The sequence below is a fragment of the Muscardinus avellanarius genome (genome assembly GCF_963383645.1).
Source record: "Muscardinus avellanarius genome assembly, chromosome: 3".
NCBI classification, from domain to species: domain Eukaryota; kingdom Metazoa; phylum Chordata; class Mammalia; order Rodentia; family Gliridae; genus Muscardinus; species Muscardinus avellanarius.
In genome coordinates this window covers 44,247,407-44,274,904 of record NC_137788.1, presented here as the reverse complement: position 1 = coordinate 44,274,904, position 27,498 = coordinate 44,247,407, and the positions used below count along the sequence as shown (strand labels likewise).

Below are 27,498 nucleotides of genomic sequence, written 5' to 3'. Positions count from 1 at the left end.
TGGTGGCACACATTATAATCCCAGCGCTTGGGAGGCTGAGACAGGAGGATTGCAGATTTGAAGCCAGCCTCAGCTACTTAGTGAGGCTCTCAGCAACTTAGTGAGACGCTATTTCCAAATAAATAAAGTATGAACTAGGTCTGGGAGTATAGCCTGGAGGTGGAAAAGACCCTGGGTTCCACTCCCAGTACCTCAAAAAAAAAAAAAAAAAAATTACATAATTTTTTGAGGGCCATTTTAGCTCCAAGGCAACTGTGTTATAAAAGTTTTACTGAATATTTCTTACCCAAGTGTTTCTTTTAATACCTGTCTGTAAGTACTTTCTCTTTTTCTATATGTAGTTTTATCTCTGCTTTGTTATCTCCTGTTAACTGATAAAGTGACACTAGTTTGAAGAGATCAAATATTTTTATTTAGGAGCAATGGTTACCCTAGTGAAAGGAAAGATTCCATGATTTTAACAATGAAAAATGGTTTATATTCATTAAATATTGGATAAGTGTCTAGATAAAGGAACTAAAATAGACTAATCTATAGAGGTAGCTTAGGAGTAGTACAGGTTTTTCTTTTTTCTGGTTTTTTTTTTTTTTTTTTTTTGGTGGTACTGGGGGTGGAACCCAGAGGCTTTCTACCTCCGGGCTATATTCCCAGACCTATTTTATACTTTATTTGGAAACAGGGTCTCACTAAGTTGCTTAGAGCCTCACTAAGTAGCTGAGGATGGCTTCAAACCTGTGAGATCCTCCTGTTTTAGCCTCCCAAGCATGGGGATTACAAGCGTGTGCCACCACGCCTGGCTCTGATACAGGTTTTGAAATGGTTGTATGATTTAATTTTTATTTGAGAAATGTGAGCCTTATTTAAGGGAAATATGAGAATTAATTAATATTGGAAGTGGAAAGGAAAGTTATCTGACAATTTTTTGGAAAACCTTTACCTAATTAAGAAATTAATTTCTGCCGGGTGTGGTGGCACATGCTTGTAGTCCCAGCATTCGGGAGGTTGACAGGTGGTTAGAGGTTTGTGGCCAGCCTCAGCTACTTAGTGAGGTCCTTTGCAACTCAGTGAGACCCTGTTTCAAAATAAAGGATAAAAAAATAGGGCTGGGTGGTATAGCTTGGAAGTAGAATGCCCCTGGGTATCATCCCCAGTATCTCTCTCTCACACACACACACACGTTAGTTTCTGAATCATCCTTTTTATTCCTCTCCATTTTTTTCTCCCAAAAGAAGTTCTTGATCTGAAAAGTTTGATAAGTTAACAAGATTGAAATTTAAGTAAGATATACACCGAATTATGATATTTGTTCAGGGCTTCTTAACTCAATTCTCAAGTATAAATTTCTCAAGTATGAATTTCTTGGGTAGAAAATTCTCAAGTATGAATTTCTTTTCTAGCAATCGCAGAGCCTGTTTTTGCTGTGGTCAAAGCTGACTGATAGACTGTGGTTTAAGTCAACTTATTCAAAAATGTCTTCAACCCTGCTGGTCGAGACAAGAAATCTTTATGGGGTAGTTGGAGCTGAAAGCAGGTTAGGCATCTATTAAACATCACAGAACAGGTTAGACTGTGGTTTGAAGAAGCGGATATTCCCCCATGTTTTAACTGAGTTTATGTGCCTACATCTTCAAAATAGGATTTATAGTATCAAGCGAGGCTATTTGGTTCTTCTACAAACGTTTTTTGACACACATTTGGATTATATGCCAGGTGCATTCTATTTTTTTTTTTTTTTTTTTGGTGGTACTGGGGTTCCTGGAAACCCTTCTACCTCTGGGCTATACTCCCAGACCTATTTTATATTTTTTTATTTGGAAACAGGGTCTCTTAAGCCAGCATGGCTGGCTTTGAACCTGCGCAGTCCTCTTGTCCACCTTCCAAGCGCGGGGATTACAAGCGTGCGTTACCACACCCGGTGGTACATGCTATTTTTTTTAAAAAGCTATTTTCTTAAGAGGGTACCTATGGATCAAAATAATCCATTCTATCAAATTTATTAGCCCTGTAAAGTTGATATAAAGTTTGGCAAAGTTAATTACTTTCCTGTCTTTGAATTGACTGTTTTTCTTTTTGGTATGCTGTAACTTAACAAGGATATAATGGTATGCCCCAATCACTTTAAGTGCAGAGTTTGGTATACCTTTTGGTCATCTATTTTGTTAAAAATGCATTTTTCCCAGCATATTGGGAAAATATATACTAAATAATATATGCTATATATGTTCAATAAGAAGTGAAGAACTAAAAAGCCTCTTTAAAATCTAGTTCTGTAGTTTTTTAATAGCTAAAGATTTTACCTTAATCACCTGTTATTTTTGTTTGATATTTTCCTAAAATGTTGTTTTATTCCCTGTTTTAATAAAAACAAAACTTTGTGAGTAACATATTGAGAGATATCATATCTAGTAACTGAGTCACTGAACACAGAGCCTTCAGTTGCTTAGAGATCTTTAATCTACCTAAGTGTTACTTCTGCAGATTTCCAAAATCTAATAATTCAAGGAACAAACTTGGTTCAGGGTTCTGAAATGCCGACATGAAATGATATTTGGGTGGGCTGGCCAGCCCCTCTTCTGTTTGCTTCTGTCTGTTTCTGCTTTTTCCTCTAGGTCTGCACCTGTTCAGCATTTGGCAGGATGGCAAGTGGAGGAGCAGCAGGGTGAAACTGACACAGTTCTGGTGAGTTTCACTTTGCTGCTCCTCCTGATTCTCAGGGAAAGAATTGTGTTAGTTTCTGTTGGAAAACTTCCATCTCTGAGTGAGTCGTTAAGACACGATGTTAATGCTGCTCCTTTAGAATTGACTCCGCTGTCTGTATGTGTTCTACTTACTCCAGTCTGCAGCTGCTCTCTGTGTTGGAGTTGGGAGTTTTGCTGATCCAGATGACCTGCCCGGGCTGGCACACTTTTTGGAGCACAGTAAGATCTTGTAAAATATCATTCCTGGGTGTGATTTTTTCCCCCCTCCAAGACTGTATGCATTGATTTCAAAGATAAGTAATTGGTTTAATAAAAAGTATAACATATTTAACAAGATTAAGAACTAAGAAGAAATTCTTGATTTATGATAGGGGGAGACTTTTAATCTCCTTTACTTACTTATTTTAAGGAATAGAATTAAATCTATTTTAAGATACAGGCATTAGCCGGGTGTGGTGGCGCACACTTGTAATCCCAGCATTCGGGAGGCTGAGACCGGAGGATCACAGTTCACGGATAGCCTCAGCTACTACTTAGTGAGGCCCTCTGCAACTTAGTGAGACCCTGTTTCAAAATAAAGAATAAAAAATAGGGCAGGGGGTGTAGCTTGGAGGTCAAATGTCCCTGGGTTCCATCCCCAGTTCCGCAAAAAAAAAAAAAAAAAAAATACAGGTATTATTATTCAAGTATAGTAATGCCAATAGCTCCAGAAATGATTTCCTTTTTCTAGGAATTGGTTGGCCCTAGTTAGGACAGTCTGTTTCAGGGTTAGAACATCTGAAACACAGAAAATAAAAAGGTATGATTAATATAAAAACATAACAAAATTAAACTTTGGTTTAGTTAGGAATGTACCTAAATAAAACCTATGTGGATATTACATAGTTAAAAATATTTAAATCCATATTTGTTTCTCTGAATTGCTCATATTTTATTTTTCTAAGCTGTTTGAAGGTAGACTTTTGGACTTTTGAACTTTTAATTTTTATGGGAAAAATTAATTGACATACATTCCTATGTTTAAATTTTAACTTTTTTTTTTGCTGGGCGTGGTGGCGCACGCTTGTAATCCCCGCACTTGGGAGGCGGAGACAGGAGGGTCGCGCAGGTTCGAAGCCAGCTGTGCACGCTGGCTTAGGAGACCCTGTTTCTAAATAAAAATATAAAATAGGTCTGGGAGTGTAGCCCGGAGGTAAAGGGCTTCCAGGAACCCCAGTACCACCAAAAAAAAAAAAAAAAAAAAAAAATTTTTAACTTTTTTTTTTTTTTTTTTTTTTGCGGTACTGGGGATGGAACCCAGGGGTGTTCTACTTCTGAGCTACACTCTTAGCCCTATTTAATATATGAATTTAATTATATGAATATATATGTCATAAAATCAGCAGTATAGTAAATAAAGCTTATAGTAAATAAATATTAACCAGATAATAGCCATTGTTAATGTATCGGAATATTTTCTTTCAATTTTTCTGCAAGAAAGTCATCCTTGATAATAAGAATATTGTCTACAATTTTGTATTGTGGGACTTTTTGTGTTTTTTTCACTTAGTGGTGTTCATGGGTAGTTTGAAATATCCAGATGAGAATGGATTTGATGCCTTCTTGAAGAAACATGGGGGTAGTGATAATGCCTCAACTGATTGTGAACGTACCGTCTTTCAGTTTGATGTTCAAAGGAAATACTTCAAGGAAGCTCTGGATAGGTAACTAAATCAATGTATATTTTTATTTTAATTATTTAATAACACCTTATAAATGAAACTGCTGGGCATGTTTATATCATAGAATCTATGGTATTTCTTTAGAAGGAGTATTCTAGTTCTTTAGAATTGTCAGAATACTTTATTTGAAAAAAGAACAAACTTCTAAATACATGCTGACTCTTGTTCTATAATAACTTAGTCTTTTTTTTTTTCTTTTTTGTGGTACTGAGCCTGGAACCCAGGGACAGTCTACCTCCAAGCTATACCCCCAGTCCTATTTTTTATTGTTTATTTTGAAACAGGGTCTCAGTGAGTTGCAGAGGGCCTTGCTGAGTAGCTGAGGCTGTCCACGAACCGTGATCCTCAGTTCTTGGCCTCCTGAATGCTGGGATTAGAAGCGTGAGCCACCACACCTGGCTGAAGAAATCTTAGAGAACAGGACAAGTTGAATTTTTACAACTTTATACTTAACTATGTCCAAATATAAAGATGAGGGAAAAAACCCACTTCACTGGAAAAAAGAGTAGGATATCAATAAATTTTGGCCATTTCAGTGATGATGGACTATGGTATAAAGTTTGTTAAGAGCTAAATGTGGTGGTGCATACCTATAACCTCAGCTACTTGGGAGCCTGAGGTTGGTTTGAAAAATCAAGGCTAAAAAAAAAAAAAGAAAGAAAAAAGAAAAATCGAGGCTAGCTTGTTAGTAAGACTCTGTGTCAATGTAAAAAATAGGATTGGGAATGTAACTCAGTGGTAGAGTGCCCCTGGCTTCCATCCTTGGTATGGAGGGAAAAAAAAGGATAAACTTATGTTTCCTTTTAAACAAAGCAATTATTTTGTTTTAAACAAAGAAATTATGAGCCGGGCGTGGTGGTTCACGCTTGTAATCCTTGCATTAGAGAAGCAGAGACAGGAGGATTATGTTTGAGGACAGCCTTAGCTACTTAGGCCCTCAGCAACTCAGTGAGATCCTGTTTCAAAATAAAGAATAAAAAATAGGGCTTGAAGTGTAGCTTGGAGGTAGAATGCCCCTGGGTTCCATCCCCAGTACTGCAAAAAAATAAAAAAAAGTAAAAAAAAATTTAAAAAAGAAAGAAAAAAGAAAGAGAAAATCATTATAGTTATATTGATATAAAAATAGACCTAAAAAATAGACCTTCAGGCAAAAACCAAATTATTATTGCTCATGAGACTCACTTTATATTGATAAAACTTAACTAGGAAAACACAGTTGTTTCCAGTATAAATAAACACATCTAAACAGAGCCTCAAAACTCCTAGAACTTAGATATAAGGAGAAATAAATAAAGAGATATGTACAAATAATCAACCACAGTGGAGGAATTTAATACTCCTATTTCAGTACTTGACAGAATAACCATTAGAAAAAAATCAATAAGGACATAGAAGATTGAGGCAGCAATATTAGTTAATTAGATACAGAAGAGCAAACTAAACCCAAAGTAAGCAGAAGGAAGGACATAATAAAAAGTAAAGTAGAGCCGGGTGTGGTGGCGCACGCTTGTAATCCCAGCATTCAGGAGGCTGAGACAGGAGGATCGCGGTTCACGGACAGCCTCAGCTACTTAGTGAGGCCCTTTGCAACTCAGTGAGACCCTGTTTTTTTAAAAAAAAAAAATCGGGCTGGGAACCACAAAAAAGAAAAAAAAGTAAAATAGAGGGTTGGGAGTGTAGCTCCTCAGTAATAGAGCACGTGCCTAATGTTTGTGAGGCCCTAGGTTTGAGCCATAGACCTGCATAACATGAAAATTTAAAAAGTAGGGTAGAAATAAATGAAATAGGAAATAGAAAATTGGTCAAATTAGCAAAACTGGCCAGGCTGGTGGCACACGCTTGTAATCTCAGCATTCTGGAGTCTGACACAGGAGGATCATGATTTGTAGACACCCCCAACTACTTAGGCCTTTTGCAACTCAGTGAGACCCTGTTTCAAAATAAAGAATAAAAAATAGGGCTGGGGGTGTAGCCCAGAGGTAGAATGCCCCCGTGTTGCCGCCTCAGTACCACAAGAAAAATAGCGAAACCAACCAACCAAATAAATAAATAAATAATAAAACAGACACAGAAGAAATAGTTTAAAAGTTCCAGTAGCCTAATAACTATTAAATACATGAATCAGCAGTGAAAACATATATGAAGCTAACAGGAACTTGATAGAAGAAAGTATAATATAAGCAAAAGTACAGGCCAAAGTCATTCACAAACAGCAGTATATAAGGACAGTATATCAATATGGAGCTCATCCTAGAAATATGGGGTAGTGTAAAGCATTTGAAAATCGGCTGATCATGCTGTTAGATTGAAGGAGAAAGACCAGATTGTCTCAGAATACATAGAAAGTATGTTATGAGTTTTAGTGCTTATTCATGAACATTTCCTTAGCAACAAGTAAACTTTCTCAGTATGATAATTGGTAAAGTAAACATACTTAATGGTGAAACCTGGGAAACATCCAATTTGAGATCAGTAACAAGACAGATGCAGGCTGCATCTCCATCATTCTATTATGGGTTAGTAGGATTAAAAAGAAAAAGGAAAACAAAACACAAAACTCAAAAATGTCATAGCAGATGATACAATTATGAACATAAATATTCAAAACTTTCTGCAAATTAATATAAATTATTAATAAGTTGTTGACCATGACAAGAGAATTTGGTAAGCCAGGTATGGTAGTGCACACCTGTAATCTGAGTACTTGGGAGGGTGAGACAGGAGGGTCACATAGTTGAGAACTAAAAAAAAAGGCTGGAGGTGTACCTTGTAGGTAGAATGCCTCTGGGTCCAATTCCCAGTACCCCTCCCCCCACAAAAGAGAATTTAGTAAGGTAGTTTGACATACAAAATTGTCGCACGCAGTGACGACTCTTACACGATCTTCCTCAAGCAGTTTTATTACCCCAGTTTCAATGCTCTCTCAACGCCCTCTCAGGTAAAAACAACATCAGTCTTCTATCTCCTCCCTCATCACTCCACCAACCCTCTTAGCTCCCCCCGCTAGGGCATGCGTGCTTTTAACCTTCTCCTGGGCGGGGAGGTGGTAGCACGAGGCGCTGCGTCACTAATCATCCGTAAGGCGCCTGATAGGGCTCACTGCGCAGGCTCAGGGCACCGCCAGCCTCGTGAGCCTCGTGACTTGGCTGCAAGCCCAGGCGCCATCTTGAGTCCACGCTGGCAACAAGCCTGGGTGCCACCTCAGTCCTGCCGAGTGGGCCCCGACACAAAATAAAAGTTGAGGAAATGTTTAATGTGACATATAAATCAATATTTCTATGTAGCAGAAATTTAGAAACTAAAAGAAAACATTTTTTAATAGCATTCAAAATAGTAAGGCACCAAGAAATCATTCCAAAAGCTATGTAAAGTTGTATGTGGGGAATATGTTAAACCTTATGGGGAGTTATTGAAGACCTAAATAAATGCAGATTATTATTTGTTAACCTGGCAAAAGAAATTTCAAAGCAGCAGAGCATTCAGACGCTGTAATCGATATTGTTGGCAGCTTTTAGCTAGATTACTGTGATAAAAGGGAGCAGAAAAAGGAGAGAGAAGGGAGCCAAGGACAGCCCGCCCCCAGGCACACCCTTGGTGATCCACCCCTGCAGCCATGTTTCAGCTTTCAGCCTGACTGCATAGCCTAACACAAGCTGCTCTGGGAGACATCCCATATCCAAACTAGAACATGAAGCCTCTTTTTTTTTTTTTTTTTTTTTTTTGTGATACTGGGGTTCCTGGAAGCCCTTCTACCTCTGGGATACATTCCCTCGGGCTACACTCCCAGACCTATTATTTAACTTTTTTATGTGGAAACAGGTCTCTTAAGCCAGCATGGCTGGCTCTGAACCAGTGCGATCCTCCTGTCTCCACCTCCCAAGCGTGTGCCACCATGCCGGGCATGAAGCCTCATTTTTAAAAGTGATGTCAGGGTTGGGCGTGGGGGGCACAAGCTTGGAATCCCAGTACTTGGGAGGCTGAGACAGGAGATCACAGGTTCTCTGCCAGCCTCTGCAACTTAGGCCCACCACAACTTAGCAAGACTGTTTCAAAGTAAAAAAAAAAATGAAATAGTACTGGAGGTGTAGCTCAGAGTTAGAATGCCCCTGGGTCCAATCTCTAGGACCATTAAAAAAAAAAAAAAGTTCTCTCCATTCGTGTATACATTCAGCCACACCTGAACCACAATCTCAGATATTTATTTAGTTTTAAATAGACAAGGTGATTTTAAGTAAACGAGTTTAGGAAATGCAGCAGGCTAAGAAACAAGGATAGATATTGATAGATTGATTCCTTTTTTTCCTTTTCTTTTCTTCTTCCTTCCTTTTCTTTCTTCCCTTTCTTGTATCAAACCCAAGGGCAGTTTTCCCCTGAACTACACCCCAGTTCTATTTTTTTTTTTTAAACAGGGCCTCATTAAGTTGCTCAGGCTGGCCTCGAATCTGTGATCCTCCTGTCTCAGCTTTGCAAGTACTGGGATTACAGGCCTGTGTCACTGCACCTGGTTTGTACTTAATTTTTTTTTTTATCACTTGAGCATCATTTGCATTGTCATTGAACTTCTGAAACATATACAAAGCCTATGTAAAATCAATGCTGTAAAACTTTTAGATGCTTACTTGATTTTCAAGTCCTCACATACGCATCTGCGCATGCCAACGGATTGTAGTTGGTTGCTTTGAAGAGGATGCTTATGTTTGATTCTTAGTATTTTGTGAGTGACTTTGGTTTTTAGAATTAAGTAAAAATATAAGACATTCAACTCATTATTAATTATACTAAGTGCTAAAAAGTCAAGTCTTAATATTTAGCTGCTAGTTAAAAGTTAACTTTTCATAACAAACATAAGTAAATATTTACTAATTTGAGGAAATTAATTTTTCAATTGTTTTACTTTTGCTGGAAAAATTATGCTTCTGAACTGGGTGCAATGGCATGTTTCTGTAGTCCCAGCTACTTGGGTTGCTGAGGCAGAAGGATTGCTGGGCCTAGGAGTTCCAGGCCAGCCTGGGCAACATAGCAAGACTCCCATCTCAAAAAAAAAAATAATAGTTTGAATAATTATTTAACAGTTGCATTGCATTGCTATTGTTATTTATATAAATGGTAATTTGTGTATATGTAATTTAATGCATCACATTAAGAACAAATACACTATAAGGTTAAATCATATATCAATAACTTTTGTAAGTTGCACTAAAGATAAACACTAAGGTTAAATCAAGTATCAGTAGCTTTTTTTTTTTTTGGTACTAGGAGGGGCATTCTACTCTGAGCTGCATCCCCAGCCCTATTTTTTATTCTTTATTTTGAAATAGGGCCTCACTCTGTTGCTGAGGCCTCACTAATCAGCTGAGACTGGCTGCGAACCTGTGATCCTCCTCTTTCAGCCTCCCAAGTACTGGGATTACAAGCATGCACCACCACTCCCGGTTCTTCCCAGCTGTTTTTATTTTTGTTTTGAAACAGGGTCTCACTATGTTGCTGAGAGTCTCATTGTTTCTGAGGGTGTCCTGGAACCCACAATCCTCCTGTCAGTCCCAAGTACTGGGATTGCAGGTGTATACCACCATGCCATCTATCAGTAGCTTTTGAAATCCTAACATAACTTGTTTTTGGTGGTACTTGGGATGGAACCTTTCTACCTACGGGCTACACTCCCAGGCAGATATATATATATATATATATATATATATATATATATATATATATATATATATATATATATATATATATATATATATATATATATTTTTAAACAGGGTCTCTTAAGCCAGCAAGGCTGGCTTTGAACCTGCGCGATCCTCCAGTCTCCACCTCCCAAGCATAGGGATTACAAGTGTGTGCCACCATGCCCGGGTGAAATTCTAACATAACTTTAAATTAAAAATATTTAGTCATTTCTAAAGCTGGGCAGGATGGCGGATGCTTGTAATCTCAGCATTTGGGCAGCTGAGACAAGAGGATCGAGGTTAGGTTCGCAGACAGCCTCAGTTACTACTTAGGCCCTTTGCAACTCAGTGAGACTCTTTTAAAATAAAGAGAAGGCTGTTTTTGTTTGTTTGTTTATGCAGTACTGGGGATGGAATCAAGGGACATTCTGCCTCCGAGCTACACCCCTAGACCTATTTTTTATTCTTTATTTTGAAACAGAGTCTCACTGAATTGCAAAGGACCTCACTAAGGAGCTGAGGCTGTCCTTGAACCGACGGGGGGTGGGTGTAGCTCAGAGGTAGCATGCCTCTGGTTCCATCTCACTATCGGAAAAAAAAAATAGTCATTTCTAATTTGCATTGAATAAAAAGAGTAAGCTTTGGAGCTAGGGCTATGGTTGTAGCTCAGAGTGCCTGCCTAGCATGTTTGAAACTCTAGGTTCAATCCCTAGTACTTCCTCCCCCCAAAAAAGGTGTAAGCTTTGTTTTTTCTTTCTACATACAAAGCACAGGTATATATATACCATTATATAAACAGACTATTTTTCCATGATATTAAAATATAATAGGGATATAGTTCAGTGATAGAACACTTGCCTAGCAGACAAATGAATACTCTAACATTTAGGATAACTCTGAGGGAGGGGCCATGGTTGGTGCCAGGAGTATTTCGAGTGTTGACTAGTCTGTTTCTTCCCCTGGGTGGGCCACTCAGGTGTTTGTCTTATAAACATTATATGTTCATGTTTTATGTACTTTTTGTATGAGAGTTTGCTACATTTCAGAATGAAAGTTAATTTGTAGACTTTAAAATACAAAAATGCAGAATATATTATTTAGCCTACATTTTCATGATTGTGAACTGTATCTCTAAGTCAGTTAAATTTCTTAATTAAAGCATATATATTGATTGATGAATCTGAACAAATTCAGAAATGTCTTTTGTTTTCAGATGGGCCCAGTTCTTCATCCATCCACTAATGATCAGAGACGCAATTGACCGTGAAGTTGAAGCTGTTGACAGTGGTAAGTTTCGCTATAAATTCTTCCCTCTTTGAAGCAGTTGTTTAATGCATTTATCATTCTGTCTTAAAGGGCAACATTGAAATAGATGTTTATTCTTGGAGTCATTAAATGTCTCCCTTAGAATGGATTTGAAATAATTCAAAAGAATGGTAGAATTTAGCTTATTTGTCATTGTTTTTTGAGGATTTTACCACAATGGTTAATCTTTTGCAAGACAGTAGCCTAATCTTTAAAGCTAATATTAGGTGTTGACACGAGGGTTTCTTGAGAGGAAACCCGGGCGTTTCCTCGAGATGAAATGGAGTTCCCTAAGAAGGAACTCGACGTTTCCTTACTGGGTTCTTGTCTATGGTGAGCGAAGAATGACACCCGCAGACCTCAGGAAGGGGAGTAAAAGGTTTATTGGAAGCAGCAGGGAATGGGGGGGAAGGGTGGCAGAACACCCCCAAAGGGGCTGGAACTCTGGGCCCAGCTGCCTTCAGGACAATACTTGAGAGTAGCCCAAGCCGAATTGCCTTCAGGTGCAGGCTGCTTTCTTCCAGAGTCCGCACGATCTGCCAGAAGGGAATAGAGAAAAGTGGCCGAACACCCCAAAGAGGCGGTCGGAACTCCGGGGTCCAGTAGCTGCCTTCAGGGTCACTACCCGAGTATCGCCCGAGCCAAGTGCCCGTCAGTTGCAAACTACTTTCTCTCAGAGTCCACGCGATGTGCCAGAAAAGAGGTGCAGGTCACCTCTAGGGGCCTGGCCAGCCTTGATGTCCAGCAGAGGCCTTCAGGTTATTACTCGAGAGTCGCCCGAGCCACGTGCCCTCAGATGCACTCTGCCTTCTCTCAGGGCCAACACGACCTGCGAGAGAGAGAGAACAGCTCCCCAAAAGGGGAGGGGGTCCCGAGAGGGAAAGTCCCAATTGTTGATCCCCAAGGGTCATTGTCCACTGCTTGCAAGTCTGCTTATGGTTAGGGTGACTTTTGGGAATTCTGGGAAGCAGCTCTCAGGATTTGCATAGGGTATTTGCAAGTCCTTTGAAGAATCTCCTTTCAGGAATGCCAGACTTGTTGGTTTGTTGTTGATTAGTAAACAGATGGCTTTGTGAAGCTCTGGCCTTCTTATCTCTGAACCTTTGGAATTTCAGGTATTTGTCGCCCCTCAGGAAACTCAGGAAATTAACTTTTTTCTACCTAGGCCTTTTTTCTATTTGTCTATTTCCTTTCTCCCTCCTCAGTGTTAAAACTTAGAAAGTTCGCCGGGCGTGGTGGCTCACACTTGTAATCCTTGCACTTGGGAGGCGGAGACAGGAGGATCTTGCAGGTTCAAAGCCAGCCGCGCTGGCTTAAGAGACCCTGTTTCTAAATAAAAAAGTATAAAATAGGTCTGGGAGTGTAGCCCGGAGGTAGAAGGGCTTCTAGGAACCCCAGTACCACCCCCCCAAAAAAAAAAAACCCAAAACAAAAACAAACTTGGAAAGTTCATTTACCCTTTTTGTGTAAACAGCTATTTTCTCTGAGGCTTCTCTTTTTTTTGTGTGTTTGTGGTACTAAGGATTAAACTCGGGCAATATACCTCTGAGTTACACCCCCAGCCTTATTTATTTATTTATTTTTGGTGGTACTGGGGTTCCTGGAAGCCCTTCTACCTCTGAGCTATTTTATATTTTATTTTTATCTTTATTTATTTATTTATTTTTTGGTGGTACTGGGGGTGGAACCCAGAGGCTTTCTACCTCCGGGCTATACTCCCAGACCTTTTTATATTTTTATTTGGAAACAGGGTCTCACTAAGTTGCTAAAAGCCTCACTAAGTAGCTGAGGCTGGCTTCGAACCCGTGCGATCCTCCTGTCTCAGCCTCCCAAGCGTGGGGATTACAAGTGTCGCCACCACGCCCGGCCCTATTTTATATTTTTGAAACAGGGTCTCTTACGCCAGTGCGGCTGGCTTCGAACCTGCGCGATCCTCCTATCTCTGCCTCCCAAGCACGGGGATTACAAGCGTGTGCCGCCATGCCTGGCTCAGACCTATTTTATTTTGAAACATGGCCTCACCTTAGTAGTTTCTGAGGCTGGCCACAAACCTGTGATGCTCCTGTTTCAGTGTACTAGAATAGTAGGTGTGTGCCACCACACCCAGCTTGAGGCTTCTTTTTAAGTATACTGTTCTGATATTATATAGTATATGTGTGTAGGTGCTTGCAGCTTGAATTTTGCTAGTTAAAAATAATTTTACTTTATGGATGAAGAAACCAAATCCCTGTACAGGAAATGCATTCAATTTTACTTGTTAACCATTTCTCTTTAATTACAATAAAAACAAGTATGTCCTTTCATAGGATGAAGTTTGTTAGAACTCTATACTATAAATATTTCTTAGTCCTATAGCACCAATAAATATCACCATTGTCTGCGTCTTATTTATTGAAAGGTTCTTGGTTCAGCCTCTAGAACCCTGCCCAAAGTAGATCTTTGATTAGATTTTTACAGGTTAAGTCAGAATTATTTTATTATGCTTCAAATGGTATGCACACATACACACATAATATGTAGTTTTGGTTTAAGATGAATTTAAACATAGGTCCCTGTTGTGCTTTATTTTTTTTCCCCCCAGTACTGGGGATTGAACCCAGGAGCATTCTACCTCTGAGTTACACCCCCAGTCTTATTTTATTATTTATTTATTTTTGCAGTACTAGAGATTGGACCTATTCTACCTCTGAGCTACACCCCCAGCCCTATTTTTTATTCTTTATTTTGAAACAGGGTTTTACTAAGTTGCGGAGAGCCTCAGCTGGCTGGAAACCTGCGATCCTCCTGTCTCAGCCTCCCAAGTACTGGGATTACAAGTGTGTGTCACCACGCCTGGCTGAAAATCTGTTCTTAAATATTGACTATTTTGCCAGGTGTGGTGGCGCCTGCTTGTAATCCCAGCATTTGGGAGGCTGAGACAGGAGGATCTGGGTTCGTGGACAGTCTCAACTACTTAGTGAGGCCCTTTGCAACTCAGTCGGACCCTGTTTCAAAATAAAATATTGGGCTGGGGGCATAGCTTGGAGATAGAATGCCCCTGGGTTCCTAGTACTGGAAAAAAATTTTTTGACTATTTTAAGTTGTGCATGGCGGTACATGATTGTGATTCTAGTATTTGGAAGGCTTAGACAAGAGAATCAGAGGTTTGAGGACAACTTCAGCAAACAGTGAGACTCATCCACATAGGGAGACTCTGTTTCAAAATTAAAACGTCTGGGATGTAACTTGGAAGGCTGAGATAGAAAGACCTGAAGTTCCAGACCAGTGCGTGGTAACTTAGCTAGACCTGTTTCAAAATAAAATCGGGCTGGGGGTATAGCTCAGAGATAGAACATCCAGGGTGTAATCCCCAGTAGCACACACATAAGCATATGTAATTGCCCACATAATGTGTCCTAGTGATTGAGATGAAGGGTATAGCCAAAGCCCTTTTTTTGCTCAAGTGGCTGAGTGTGATCTCTGAGTATTCAAGTATTTATACAGCATTTTGATTAGTCACCCACATCTAGTAGATATATTTACATGCCCTTGGTATTAGTTACCTGTTGCTACTGAACAAATTACTAAAAACTTTTGGTTTAAAATAAAACAAGTTTATTTTCTGACAAATATGGTGGCCAGAAGTCCAAAATCTTTCCTCAGCTAATCCAGAATAATCTCTAGGATCCTTAATTTAATCATATCTGCAAGATCTCTTTTACTGTGTAAAGTAACACGTTCACAGGTACCAGGGATTAGAGTGTGAGAGAGGCCTAAGGCTGCCTCATTTATGATAGGCAAGTACTCTACCACTGAGCGGCTCCCCAACCCACGATGTGGGCATCTTTAGGAGCGTAGTCACTGCTTCTATCCTATAGCTGTATCTCTATTTTTATAGAAACTTTAAACAAGTTTACTCTGTTGAAGCTGTAAATATGTGTTTGTAGTGTTTCATCTTTGTTTGGACTTCATGATGCAACTTTCTTTTCTTTTTTTTTTTGGTGGTACTGGGGTTCCTGGAAACCCTTCTACTTCCGGGCTACACTCCCAGACCTATTTTATACTTTCTATTTGGAAACAGGGTCTCTTAAGCCAGCATGGCTGGCTTTAAACCTGCGTGATCCTCCTGTCTCCGCCTCCCAAACGCGGGGATTACAAGCGTGCGCCACCACGCCCGGCAGAATAAATTTTTTGAAGTCCAAATCTGATAATGTCAGTGCCCCTGCCTAAAAAGCATCAGCATTAAAAGCCAGGTGTGGTGGGTGGCACATACTTGTAATCCCAGTTCTTGGGAGGCTGACACAGGAGGATTGCAGTTTACAGCAGCCTCAGCTAGTTAGGCCCTTCACAACTTAGTGAGACACTGTTTCAAAAATAAAGAATAAAAAATAGGGCTGGAGGGGTATAGCTCAGAGGTAGAATGCCTCTGCCATCTCTAGTACTGCAAAAAAAACCCAAAAAACAAGAACATCAGATATCAATCAGCATTGCTTTAATCCTTGATAAATAATAATTGGTAACATTTATTGAAAAATTTTGTGTGCATTATTGTGATTGTTGTTATCCTCATTATCCTTATTTGACCTGTGGTGAAACAGATGTAAAAGGGTTAATAATTAACACAAAGTCCCAGAATCAGTTATTTCCTCAAAGATCCATAGTTGGTAATTACTGTGTGATTCTAAAAAGTATACTCATACACATGAAGTAGTTCTTAAAGGCCTTACTCTGGACCCTTGGAAAAATTATTTCTTCATTCTGATCTCTTGCCTCTGGTTTTGAACTTTGTTCAACCATATTGACCTTCTTTCTACTATTGAGAGGTGCCATGTTCTCCTTCACTGTTTTCTCCTTAGAATGTTTTACATACTCCCATTTCTTTATCCTTTCCTCCTCAGAGTACTCCTATTTGTCCTCTATGTATACCTTGAGTCAACCTCTAGCTTGAGTCATTTCCTCTGGGAAGCCTTTCTTCACAGCTACCATCTCAACTACATTATGTTAAAACTTATTTGTTGCTCATCTCCTCTACTAGAATTTAAATTCCTCACTGGGCACTGGGATTACCATACCTGTAATCCCAGTGATTTGGGAATCTGAGGTAGGAGGAGCTCAAGTTCGCGAAGCTTGGATAGTTTAGAGAGACCCTGTCTCAGAATAAAATAAGGGCTGGGGAAGTAACTCAGTTATAGAGCATACCTGGGTTCAATCACTAGTATAGCAGAACATAAAAATATATAATTTTGAGGACAGGTACTTGGATTCTTTTATTCAAATTTCTACCTTAAATAACTAGTAGCAGTTAGTGCACATAAGGTGTTTATTAAATATTTTTTCAGCTGGGAGTGGTGGCGCACACTTGTAATCCCAGCATTCAGGAGGCTGAGACCAGAGGATCGTGGTTTGCAGACAGCCTCAGCTACTTAGTGAGGCCCTCTGCAACTCAGTGAGACCCTGTTTCAAAATAAATAATAATAAAAAATTGGGCAGGGGGTGTAGCTCAGAGGTCAAATGTCTCTGGGTTCCATCCCCAGACCTGCAAAAAAAAAAAAAAAAAAAATATATATATATATATATTTTTTTTTTTTTTCAAAGACATATCTTGTTTTGAGTACTGGAGATTAAACCTAGAGCATTCTGCCTCCAAGTCACATCCCTCAGTCCCCCTTTTTAAAATTTTGAAACAGGGTCTTACTAAGTTGCTTTAGGATCTTGCTAAATTGATGAGAGTAGCCTTGAACCTACCATCCTCCTATCTCAGTCTCCCAAGTACTAGGATTATAGGAATTTGCCACCAGGCCCAGCAAAGAGCATGTTTAAACCTTATATATATCATGTTTAATCCATAACAAGAATCATATGAGCTAGGTACTCAAGTCTATTTTGTAGGTGCAGAAATGGAATCAGGGAAGGTAGATAACTTCAAGATTATATACTTCAGTTGGCAACAGAACTAGAATTTTAAGTACCTTCACCTGTTCAAGCTGCCATAACAGAATAGCATAGATTGGGTGTCTTATTATTATTATTTTTTATTTATTTATTTTTTTGGTGGTACTGGGGTTCCTGGGAACCATTCTACTTCCAAGCTACACTCTCAGACCTATTTTTTTTTTTTTTAATACTTTTTTATTTGGAAACAGGGTCTCTTAAGCCAGCACGGCTGGCTTCAAACCTACGTGATCCTCCTGTCTCCACCTCCCAAGCGTGAGGATTACAAGCGTGCACCACCACGCCCGGCCATAGATTGGGTATCTAATAAAAAACAAATTTATTTCTCATAATTCTGGAGACTAAGAAGTCCAAGATCAAGACATTGGCAGAGTCACTGTTGGGAGGACCTGCTTCCTGGTTCATAGACAGCTACCTTCACCTATGTTCTCTTATGACAGAAGGGGTGAGAAAGCTCTCTGGGGCTTCTTATAAAGACATCAATCACCTCCCATAGCTCCCATCTTAAAAAAGCAATCACATTGTAGATTATGTTTTAACATAAGGATTTGGGGTGGGGCATACAAACAGTGTATGACACTAGCCAAGATATTTTGGAGAAAATTTAAACAATATATATGACCTACTTCCTAGATATAAGGAATTTGATTTAACTTTTTTTTTTTTTTTTTGGTGGTACTGGGGGTGGAACCCAGAGGCTTTCTACCTCCAGGCTATACTCCCAAACCTATTTTACATTTTATTTGGAAACAGGGTCTCACTAAGTTGCTGAGAGCCTCACTAAGTAGCTGAGGCTGGCTTCGAACCTGCGCGATCCTCCTGTCTCAGCCTCCCAAGCGCGGGGATTACAAGCGTGCGCCACCACGCCCAGTGCTTGTTTTAACATTTTATTAAGCACTTTCTTTAGTAAATTATTGAACATAGCAATCTAGAGTCAAAGCCTTGTTTTAGAGTCAAAACTACCTTGTTTCATTAAAAAATGAAACTATAGAAAAGTGATTGATTTTCCCTAAGTGACTGATTAAGCAATAGAGTCAGGCTTAAGTCATTGAGTTCCCAACTTTAGTCTTATAATTGTGATTTATAAAGTTAATTTTCTTCATTGTTTTCAGTGTTGTAAGTTTGAATTTCTAAATAATAAAGCAGATACTAGAATTTTATTTTATTTAAAGTGTTTCTTTAAAATTGACAGAATATCAGCTTGCAAGACCTTCTGATGCAAACAGAAAGGAAATGTTGTTTGGAAGCCTTGCTAGACCTGGACATCCTATGGGGAAGTTTTTTTGGGGTAAGATACTATGTAATCTTATTTCATATTTTCTATGTTAGGAAGATTAAGAATAAGAGAAGATGTTAAAGCAATTAAAGTTGTAACACTAGGGAGCAAGTACTTTTTACCTTTTAGGGTAGCTAGATAGCTTTTCAAATAGAAAGTCATTAAGTATGCCAAATGTTTGATCCTCTAACATTGGATATTTGTGCATGTTTTCTAGGTGTCAGATGCTTTGCTAACAGTACATAAATTATCTCCTTTGATAACTATCACTTTTAATAGATAAATACCATTATCACCTTTATTTAAAGACAACCTAATGGTACACATCTGTAATCTCAGTACTTGGGAAGCTGAGGCAGAAGAATCACAAGGCCAGCCTCAGCAACTTAGCAAGGCTCTCAGCAATTTAATGAGACCCTGTTTCAAGGTAAAAAGTAAAGTAGGGCCGGAATTGTATCTCAGAGGTAGAATGCCCCTGAGTTCAATCCACAGTAACACATATGCATGCGTGTGCACTCAACAACGTTACCTACTTTGCTAAATCACACAGGTAGTAAGTAGTGGATACAGGATTTGAATATGTGTTTATCTTAGTGTAAAATGTGTGCTCTACCCTAACATGACATTTCTCCTGAATGAACTGAGACTCGGGAGTGATTCTTCTAATAGTAATTGAACTGTAACCTAATTTTATTTAACTCATAAGCTGTTTAACTTGTACCTTTTTGTAAATAATTGCTTCTTATTGGTGGTAGAATTATAACTTAATAATAATCCTATTGACTTTAGTATAGAAACTAGGATGAGTTGACTTAAAAGTATACTTCAGTTAAAGGTTGTTTATCTTTTCTGTAAATTTTGTATAGTTTTTATACATTTAGTTTGTCATCCTGGCTTTATGTGTTTTAAGAATTGGGCAGAAAGCTGGGCATAGTGGTGCATACCTGTAATCCCAGTACCTGGGAAGCTGAGACAGGAGGATTGTAGGTTCGAGGACAGCCTTAGCAAGCAGAGACTTGAATCATCTTAGCCAGACCTTGTTTCCAAATAAAAAATAAAATTGGGCTGGGGGGCTAGTTCAAAGGTAGAATGTCTCTGGGTTCAATCCCCAGTACCACAAAAAGAAAATAAAAGAATTGGGCAGAAGATTAGCAAAATAACTCAAAGAGAAAATTTGGATTAAATACTAGGCTATTAAACAAGGAAGCTTAGCCAATTGTCTGTTGAGGTATTCCTAACCATAGGTTAATTCCTTGTGTATTAAAATATATTTCATTGTTGAATCTTTTAAGTGCCTTATATGTTCTAAATATTAGTCCTTTATCAGGGATAGCTGGCAAAGATTTCTCCTTCTGTAGGCTCTCTCTTTAGACTCTTAATGGTTTCCTTTGATAAGCAGAAGCCTTTCAGTTTAATCCCATCCTGTTTGTTAATTCTTGTTTTAATTTCCTAAACTAAAAAAACCCCCAAAAATCCAATCAAGAAATGGGCAACTGAACTAAATAGACACTTCAAAAAAGAAGAGCTACAAATGGCCAATAAATAAAATATTCAGCATCAAGCTGGGTGTGGTGGCACACACGCTTATAATCCCCGCACTTGGGAGGCAGAGACAGGAGGATTGCACAGTTTTGAAGCCAGCCTTGCTGGCTTAAGAGACTCTGTTTTCAAATAAATGATACAAAAAATAGGTCTGGGAGTGTAGCCCGGAGGTAGAAGGGTTCCATCCCCAGTACCACCACCAAAAAAGAGAAAAAAAAAAAAAGTTCAGCTCATTAGCAATCAGGGAGATGCAAATCAAAACTACACTGAGAATCCACCTAACCCCATCAAGAAATCAAACAACAATAAATGCTGGTGAGGATGTGGGGAAATAGGAACTCTTCTACACTATTGGTGGGATTGCAAATTAGTACAACTGTTACAGAGATTAGTGTGGAGATTCCTCAGAAAACTGGGAATGGATTTACCATATGATCCAGCTATACCAGAGTATCTTTCCAAAGGGACTCAAATCAGAAAATCATAGTAATATATGCATTCCCATGTTCATAGCAGCACAATTCACAATAGTCAAATTATGGAAACAACCTAGGTATCCATCAACAGGTGAATGGATTACAAAATTCTGTGATATTCACACAATGGAATTCTATTCAGCAATCAAGAAGAACAAAATAATGTCATTTGCAGGAAAATGGATGGCCATGGAGAACATTATGCTAATTGAGATTAGCCAGTCACAGAAAGTGAGGGATCGTATTTTTTCTCTCTCATATGTGAAGCTAGGGAGTATTTGAAACTAGGGAGTAATTGGGATACTAGAGGGAATCCAGATAATGAAGGAGAAACCTCAGTGGAGCCAGGAAGGCGGTCTAGGGAAAAGGTGGGGCGAGAAGGATCAGTGAAGGAATCACCTCCATTGGCCTTATGTACATATGTGAGAATACCATTGCCAGTCTCAATACCCTGTGTGGGGAGGGGAAAGGGGAGGGAGCCCACCTAGGGCTGTGAAAATGTATGTCACCATCACCATGAACTACGTTATGATGTAAGGCTATAATGCACCAATAAAAATATAAGAACAAAACAAATATACATCAAAATTATTTCTCATGATTTTTTGCCTTATAATATTTCACACTGCTTCAATAATCTTGAGTCACTTGGGTCATTTCCTAGGTCATGTAAAGTGGCAGAACATTCATCATTGATATGGAAGACTTTTAACAAAGTGAACTTAGTAACTTCTCTAAGTTTTTACACCTTTTTTGCAGGAAATGCTGAGACTCTCAAGCATGAACCGAAAAAGAATAATATTGATACACATGCTAGGTTGAGAGAATTCTGGATGCGTTACTACTCTGCTCATTACATGACTTTAGTGGTGCAATCCAAAGGTAATGATTTATTATTTATTATAGTCTTAGAGTTACTCTGAAGTACAATTGACCCTTGAACAATAGGATTTGAATCACCTGGGTCCATTTATACATGGCTTTTTTTCCCCCAAAAATTCGCAATAATTTGAAAAAATTTGCAAATGAAATGTATAATGGCCTAGATTTATTGAAAAAAATTAAGGAAAGTTAGTTATGCCATGAATGAATAAAATATACATAGATAATAGTCTATTTTATTACTTACCACCAAAAATATACACAAATCTATTACAAAATGTTGAAATTTAGCCAGGCACCATGGCTATTACCCCCATATTCCCAGCCATTTAGGAGGACAAAGTTGGAGGCCAGCTTCAGCAACTTAGCAAGACCCTGTTTCAAAATAAAAAATAAAATAGGCCTGGGAATCTAGCTCAGAGATAAAATACCGCTGGATTTAATCTCTAGTACCAGAAAAAAAAAGTTAAAATTTATTAAAACTTGCATATATGCTTATAGACTATTTGTGGCATCATTTGTAGCAAGAAAAATATAAATAAACATAAACATGCAGTATTAAACCTTACCGAATAAGCCGGCCATGGTGCTTGTAATCTCAGCATTCCGGAGGCTGAGACAGGAGGATTACAGGTTCGCAGACAGCCTTGGCGACTTGTGAGGCCCTATGCAACTCAGTGAGACCTGTTTCAAAATAAAAAATGAAAAATAGGGCAAGGGGAGTAGCTCAGAGGTCAAATGTCCCTGGGTTCCATCCCCAGACCTGCAAAAACAAAAAAACAGAACAAATAACAAAAATAAACTTACCACATAAAAGTATCCGTAGTGCATAGTATACTACTTAATTTTCTTTATTTTGGTGTGTTTGTGTGTGTATGTGGTGCTGAGGAACAAACCCAGAAGCTTGAGGCTTCTTTTTCAGTATATTGTTCTGAGAATTTTTATTTTATGTGTATAGGTATTTTGCAACTTAAATTTTGTTAGTTGAAAACCAACTGTAGCTGGGCGTGGTGGCACACGCTTGTAATGCCCGTGCTTGGGAGGCGGAGACAGGAGGATCGCACAAGTTTGAAGCCAGCCGTGCTGGCTTAAGAGACCCTGTTTCCAAAAATAAAAATAGGTCTGGGAGTGTAGCCCGGAGGTAGAAGGGCTTCCAGGAACCCCAGTACCGCAAAAAAAAAAAAAAAAAAAAAAAAAGAAAGAAAGAAAGAAAGAAAGAAAGAAAGAAAGAAAACCAATTGTAATATATAATTGAAATTATATATAAATAACTGAGTCTTCTTTCTTTTTTCTTTCTTTCTTTCTTTCTTTCTTTCTTTCTTTCTTTCTTTCTTTCTTTCTTTCTTTCTTTCTTTCTTTCTTTTTGTGGTACTGGGGATGGGACCCAGGGGCGTTCTACCTCCAAGCTATACCCCCAGCCCTATTTTTTATTCTTTGTTTTGAAACAGGGTCTCAGTGAGTTGCAAAGCGCCTCACTAAGTAGCTGATGCTGTCTATGAACTGCGATCCTCCTGTCTCAGCCTCCCAAATGCTGGAATTACACCAAGCCTGGCTTCATCATAGAGTTTTGATGAAAACCCTATACCACCTAAATTCCATAGGTTTTTTTACAGCTTGAGCATTTTATTATACTATTTAAAAGTCACACATTGCCAGGTGTAGTGGTACATGCTTATAATCCCAGCATTTGGAAGGCTGAGACAGGAGGATCACAGTTTTTGGACAGCGTTAGCTACTTAGTGAGGTCCTTTGTAACTCAGTGAGACCCTGTTTCAAAATAAAGAATAAAAAATAGGGCTGGGGGTGTAGCTCAGAGGTAGAATGCCCCTGGTTCCATACCTAGTACCGCAAAATAAATAAATAATAAATAAATAATAAAATAATAAAAGTTTAAAAATAGGGGCTTGGGTATAGCTCGGAGGTAGAATGCCCCTGGGTTCCATTCCTAGTACCACAAAATAAATAAATAATAAATAAATAAATAAATAATAAAATAATAAAAGTTTAAAAATAGGGGCTTGGGTATAGCTCGGAGGTAGAATGCCCCTGGGTTCCATCCCCAGTACCGTTAAAAAAAGCCAAACATTTTTATAAACTACTCAAAAGCCAAACATTTATATAACTACTGTAGAATAAATTCAAAACTTAGTCTAATTTGTATCTTGTATCTTTTGGGGGGAAAGAGGATTGAACTCAGGATCTTTTACATGGTAGACACGAGTTCTACACCTCAGAGGTGCTGTATTGAGGATAGGTGAAACTCATGTACCTGGTGGAACTAACAAACAGTGTCCAGTTATGAAGTTTCTTGGATAAAGCCAAAGGGTTTCCTTTTTCATTTAGATCTTGTGTTTACTAGAAATTTCAAAAGAATTTTTTATGAAATAAAAGAAATCAAAAGAAGATAGAAAACATACATGCATGAAATCTAAGGAGACTTTCGGTTTAAAACCTCAGCAAGTATACTGGAATATACAAGTATGTACTGATGGAATGCTGAAAAGAAGAACAATGTAGTGTGGGTTAGTCAGGAGAAACCTTTCTGGAGAGTCAGTTTTGAAATGATAGGATGATTGCCATATTTTTATCTCTTGGCCCTTTACAATAATCTAATGATAAACAAAAATTATTTTTTTAGACTTATGTCTTTTCTAACTGCCTCTGAGAAATAAGTCTAACAAAATTGAATGTGTCTTAAGCTTTTTAAAAAATTTATTAGCCGGGCGTGGTGGCGTACGCTTGTAATCCCAGCACTTGGGAGGCTGAGACAGGAGGATCGCACAAGTTCAAAGCCAGCCTCAGCTACTTAGTGAGGCTCTCAGCAACTTAGTGAGACCCTGTTTCCAAATAAAGTATAGAATAGGTCTGGGAGTATAGCCCGGAGGTAGAAAGCCCCTGGGCTCCACCCCCAGTACCCCCTGCCCCACAAATATTATTATCTTTCCTATTATTCATTAGTGGGTAAGGACTGGCAAGTAATGCCCCAAATAAAATATCTCTTTCTTTTAAAGCTAAAGATCTGTTAAAAATCAAATTGTCTTTCAATGTTGAATAATATTATGTGTCCCTTTCTTCCTAATTCCCCTTCAAGAAACATTGGATACTTTGGAAAAGTGGGTGACTGAAATCTTCTCTCAGATACCAAACAAGTAAGATATTTATCTTTATAAGTCATAAACTTTTAGACATAAAGTAAAGTAACCATATCATCTATCTTTTTGTATGAATTACAAAGACTTTTTTTTTTTTTGGGTATTGAGGATTGAACCCAAGGACATTCTACCTCTGAGCTACATCCCCAACCCTATTTTTTATTCTTTATTTTGAAATAAGGTTTCACTAAATTGCAGAGGGCCTCCTGTCTCAGCCTCCTAAGTACTGGAATTACAAGCCTGTGCCACCACACCCGGCTTTTTTCTTCTTCTTTTTTTTAACATATCATAAAATTAAGACTCAAAGAAACTTGATAACTTTGGCAAATTATACAGCAAAAATGGAAAAACGAAGATGAGAACCCCTTTCCATACTTTCGGTAGTTAAAAATCTATAGCTTGTAAACTTATAGTAAGCAATAATTTGGAAGAACTTTTTGCCTCTTTATACATTTATTCAGAGCTTTTATGTTATTATATAGGGTCTTTGAAATTGTGATGTGAAAAAAAATTCTATATTGAAAAATCAGTCATTTGCAATATGGGATAGTTTTCCCCATAAGAGAAATAATTGTTTAGATCACAGCTGACTTTCCATACTGACCAAAAAACCCATTTCATATACTTGAATCAAAATGAACTTTTATTATAAATTATATATAGGGTTCAGGATGTTACTAAACATTTTTGTCCACCTCAAATTTATCTAAAAAATACAAATATGCAAAAATTATTATGTTTCTGAAGCAAGTAAGTCTGTATTTCTCCTAGCAATTTCTGTTTTAATAAAATAAATGATACTATTTTTTGTTTTATCAGATAAATAAACTATCAGGTTTTTCTAGTTCATCATTCTAATAATTCTTTTTAATTTATGAAAGAAAATTAGCTTAAAATGTTAGAATAATTTTTAATAATAACTACTGGTTATTATTATCTTGGCATTATTTAAATTTACATTGATGGCTAGCAGTAATTTTTATGTATGGAAAGATAATGAAAGCCAGCCAAAATTGTGAGTTTTTAAATAAAAAATAAAAAAAAACTCCTGATAGGAATGTGAGTTATAGAATTGTCAAATGGTAGATAGGAATGTCTTCCACTATAAACTTTAGTTTATAAAATCTCAGCTATAAAAATCTCAGATTTATTAGTAAAATAAATTTATTAGTAAAATAAACTATTTAATTGAGGGGTTCATTATGTTCTATTAGTCCTTATGAACATTGCAAAATTCTCCTCAGTATTTTTGGCCAATAAATTTTGTTCCTTCATAAGGTAGAATAAAAAGGTTTTGAGGTGATATTAATTTGTATTGACCATATTTTTCAGGAAGTATTAAAGTTATAATATGTTAATTCAGATGGGAAACCCCTAAAAGGGACCAAGTCTTTAAAATACCACAGTGTTAAGCCAGGTACAGTGACACTCACTTGCAATCCCAGTACTTGGGAGGCTGAGACAGGAGGATCATAGGTTTGTTGCCAGCCTCTGCTTCTGAGTGAGCACTCCACAATTTAGTGAGATCCTGTTTTAAAAATAAAGAAAAAAATAGGGCTGGGTATAGTTCAGAGGCAGAATGCCCGTGGGTTCAATTCCCCTGCAAAAAGAACAACAAAACTAAACAAACACAAAAACACAGTGCCAACCTAATATAGTACTTTATACATATTAATCACTCCATTTATATTTATTGAGTAATAACTTTTCTGAAATGGCTTTTTATTGGGAGAACTGAAATTGAATGGGATGGATAGCAAATGTTAAGCTGGGTGTGGTGGTGCAGGTTTGTAATCCCCGCACTTGGGAGGCTGAGACAGGAGGATTGCACAGGTTTGAAGGCAGCCTCAGCTAGTTAATGAGGCTCTCAGCAACTTAGTGAGACCCTGTTTCCAAATAAATTACAAAATAGGGCTGGGGATATAGCCCAGAGGTAGAAAGTCCCTGGGTTCCACCCCCAGTACCACACACACACACACAAAAAAAGCAGTAAATGTTAAGAAAAGGGTCCCTTCGATTCATAATTTTCTTTTTATTGTAAGTTAAAAAGGCATCTTAGTTATTGAGGCTGAGAAACAAATAGGGTAGATAGTTATGAATCTCTGGGCTCTGTTGAAAACTAGTGGCATGTTTAGAGTGCTTTTCAATCAGCAATATGTAAAACAGGCTAAAAGTATCAGTTAGACATCCATGATGATACTGCTTATGAAGATTTCTGCCAGCCGGGCGTGGTGGTGCATGCCAGCATTTGTGAAGCTGAGACCGGAGGACTGCGGTTGGCGGACAGCCTCAGCTACTTAGTGAGGCCCTCCGCAACTTAGTGAGACCCTGTTTCAAAATAAAGAATAAAATAATAGAGTAGGGGGTGTAGCTCGGAGGTTGAATGTCCCTGGGTTCCATCCCTAGACTCACAAAAAAAAAAAAAGATTTTTGCCAATTAAATTTTAATTTATTTGTTTTATTTTCAGTGGGTTGCCCAAACCAAACTTTGGCCATTTAACGGATCCATTCGACACACCAGCATTTAACAAACTTTATAGAGGTTTGTGAACCTAAAGTTTAAAACTGTTTGAAATAATTAACACATTCTCTAAAAATTAAGACTGCCAATTTTCTTTGAAAATGAGAACACAACAGAAAATACAAGTGTGTTTGGGAGTCGGTGGGCAGTGGCGATCCAGCAGTCACAGAGAGCAGGCCCCTGGCCAGCTGCTGGCCTGCTGCTTTTGTGGTGCTGCTGCATGCTCCTTCCTCATCTGCCTTGGTCCTTCTGTTCTTTGGCTTTTTTGCTTCCTTTCTGTTTCATTTTATCTACATTCTGCTCTCATTTACCTTTAAAGAA

The 27,498-nt window shown here is 38.2% G+C and overlaps 1 protein-coding gene across 3 annotated transcripts in view; it reads left to right on the top strand.

The window, feature by feature from the left end:
- NRDC (nardilysin convertase) overlaps positions 1-27,498 on the top strand; it is a gene marked incomplete at both ends in the record, with an annotated part of 81,797 nt that overhangs the window by 16,322 nt on the left and 37,977 nt on the right. The window contains 9 exons of one of the 3 annotated variants that reach the window (XM_080690744.1): positions 1,398-1,531; positions 2,610-2,679; positions 2,837-2,918; positions 4,249-4,402; positions 11,306-11,379; positions 18,521-18,616; positions 21,382-21,504; positions 24,596-24,653; positions 27,125-27,198. In XM_080690744.1, the coding sequence (XP_080546870.1) occupies positions 1,398-1,531; positions 2,610-2,679; positions 2,837-2,918; positions 4,249-4,402; positions 11,306-11,379; positions 18,521-18,616; positions 21,382-21,504; positions 24,596-24,653; positions 27,125-27,198 (865 nt within the window). The remainder of the gene's footprint in view (positions 1-1,397; positions 1,532-2,609; positions 2,680-2,836; positions 2,919-4,248; positions 4,403-11,305; positions 11,380-18,520; positions 18,617-21,381; positions 21,505-24,595; positions 24,654-27,124; positions 27,199-27,498) is intronic. The other 2 variants (XM_080690745.1, XM_080690746.1) reach the window with 2 other exon arrangements.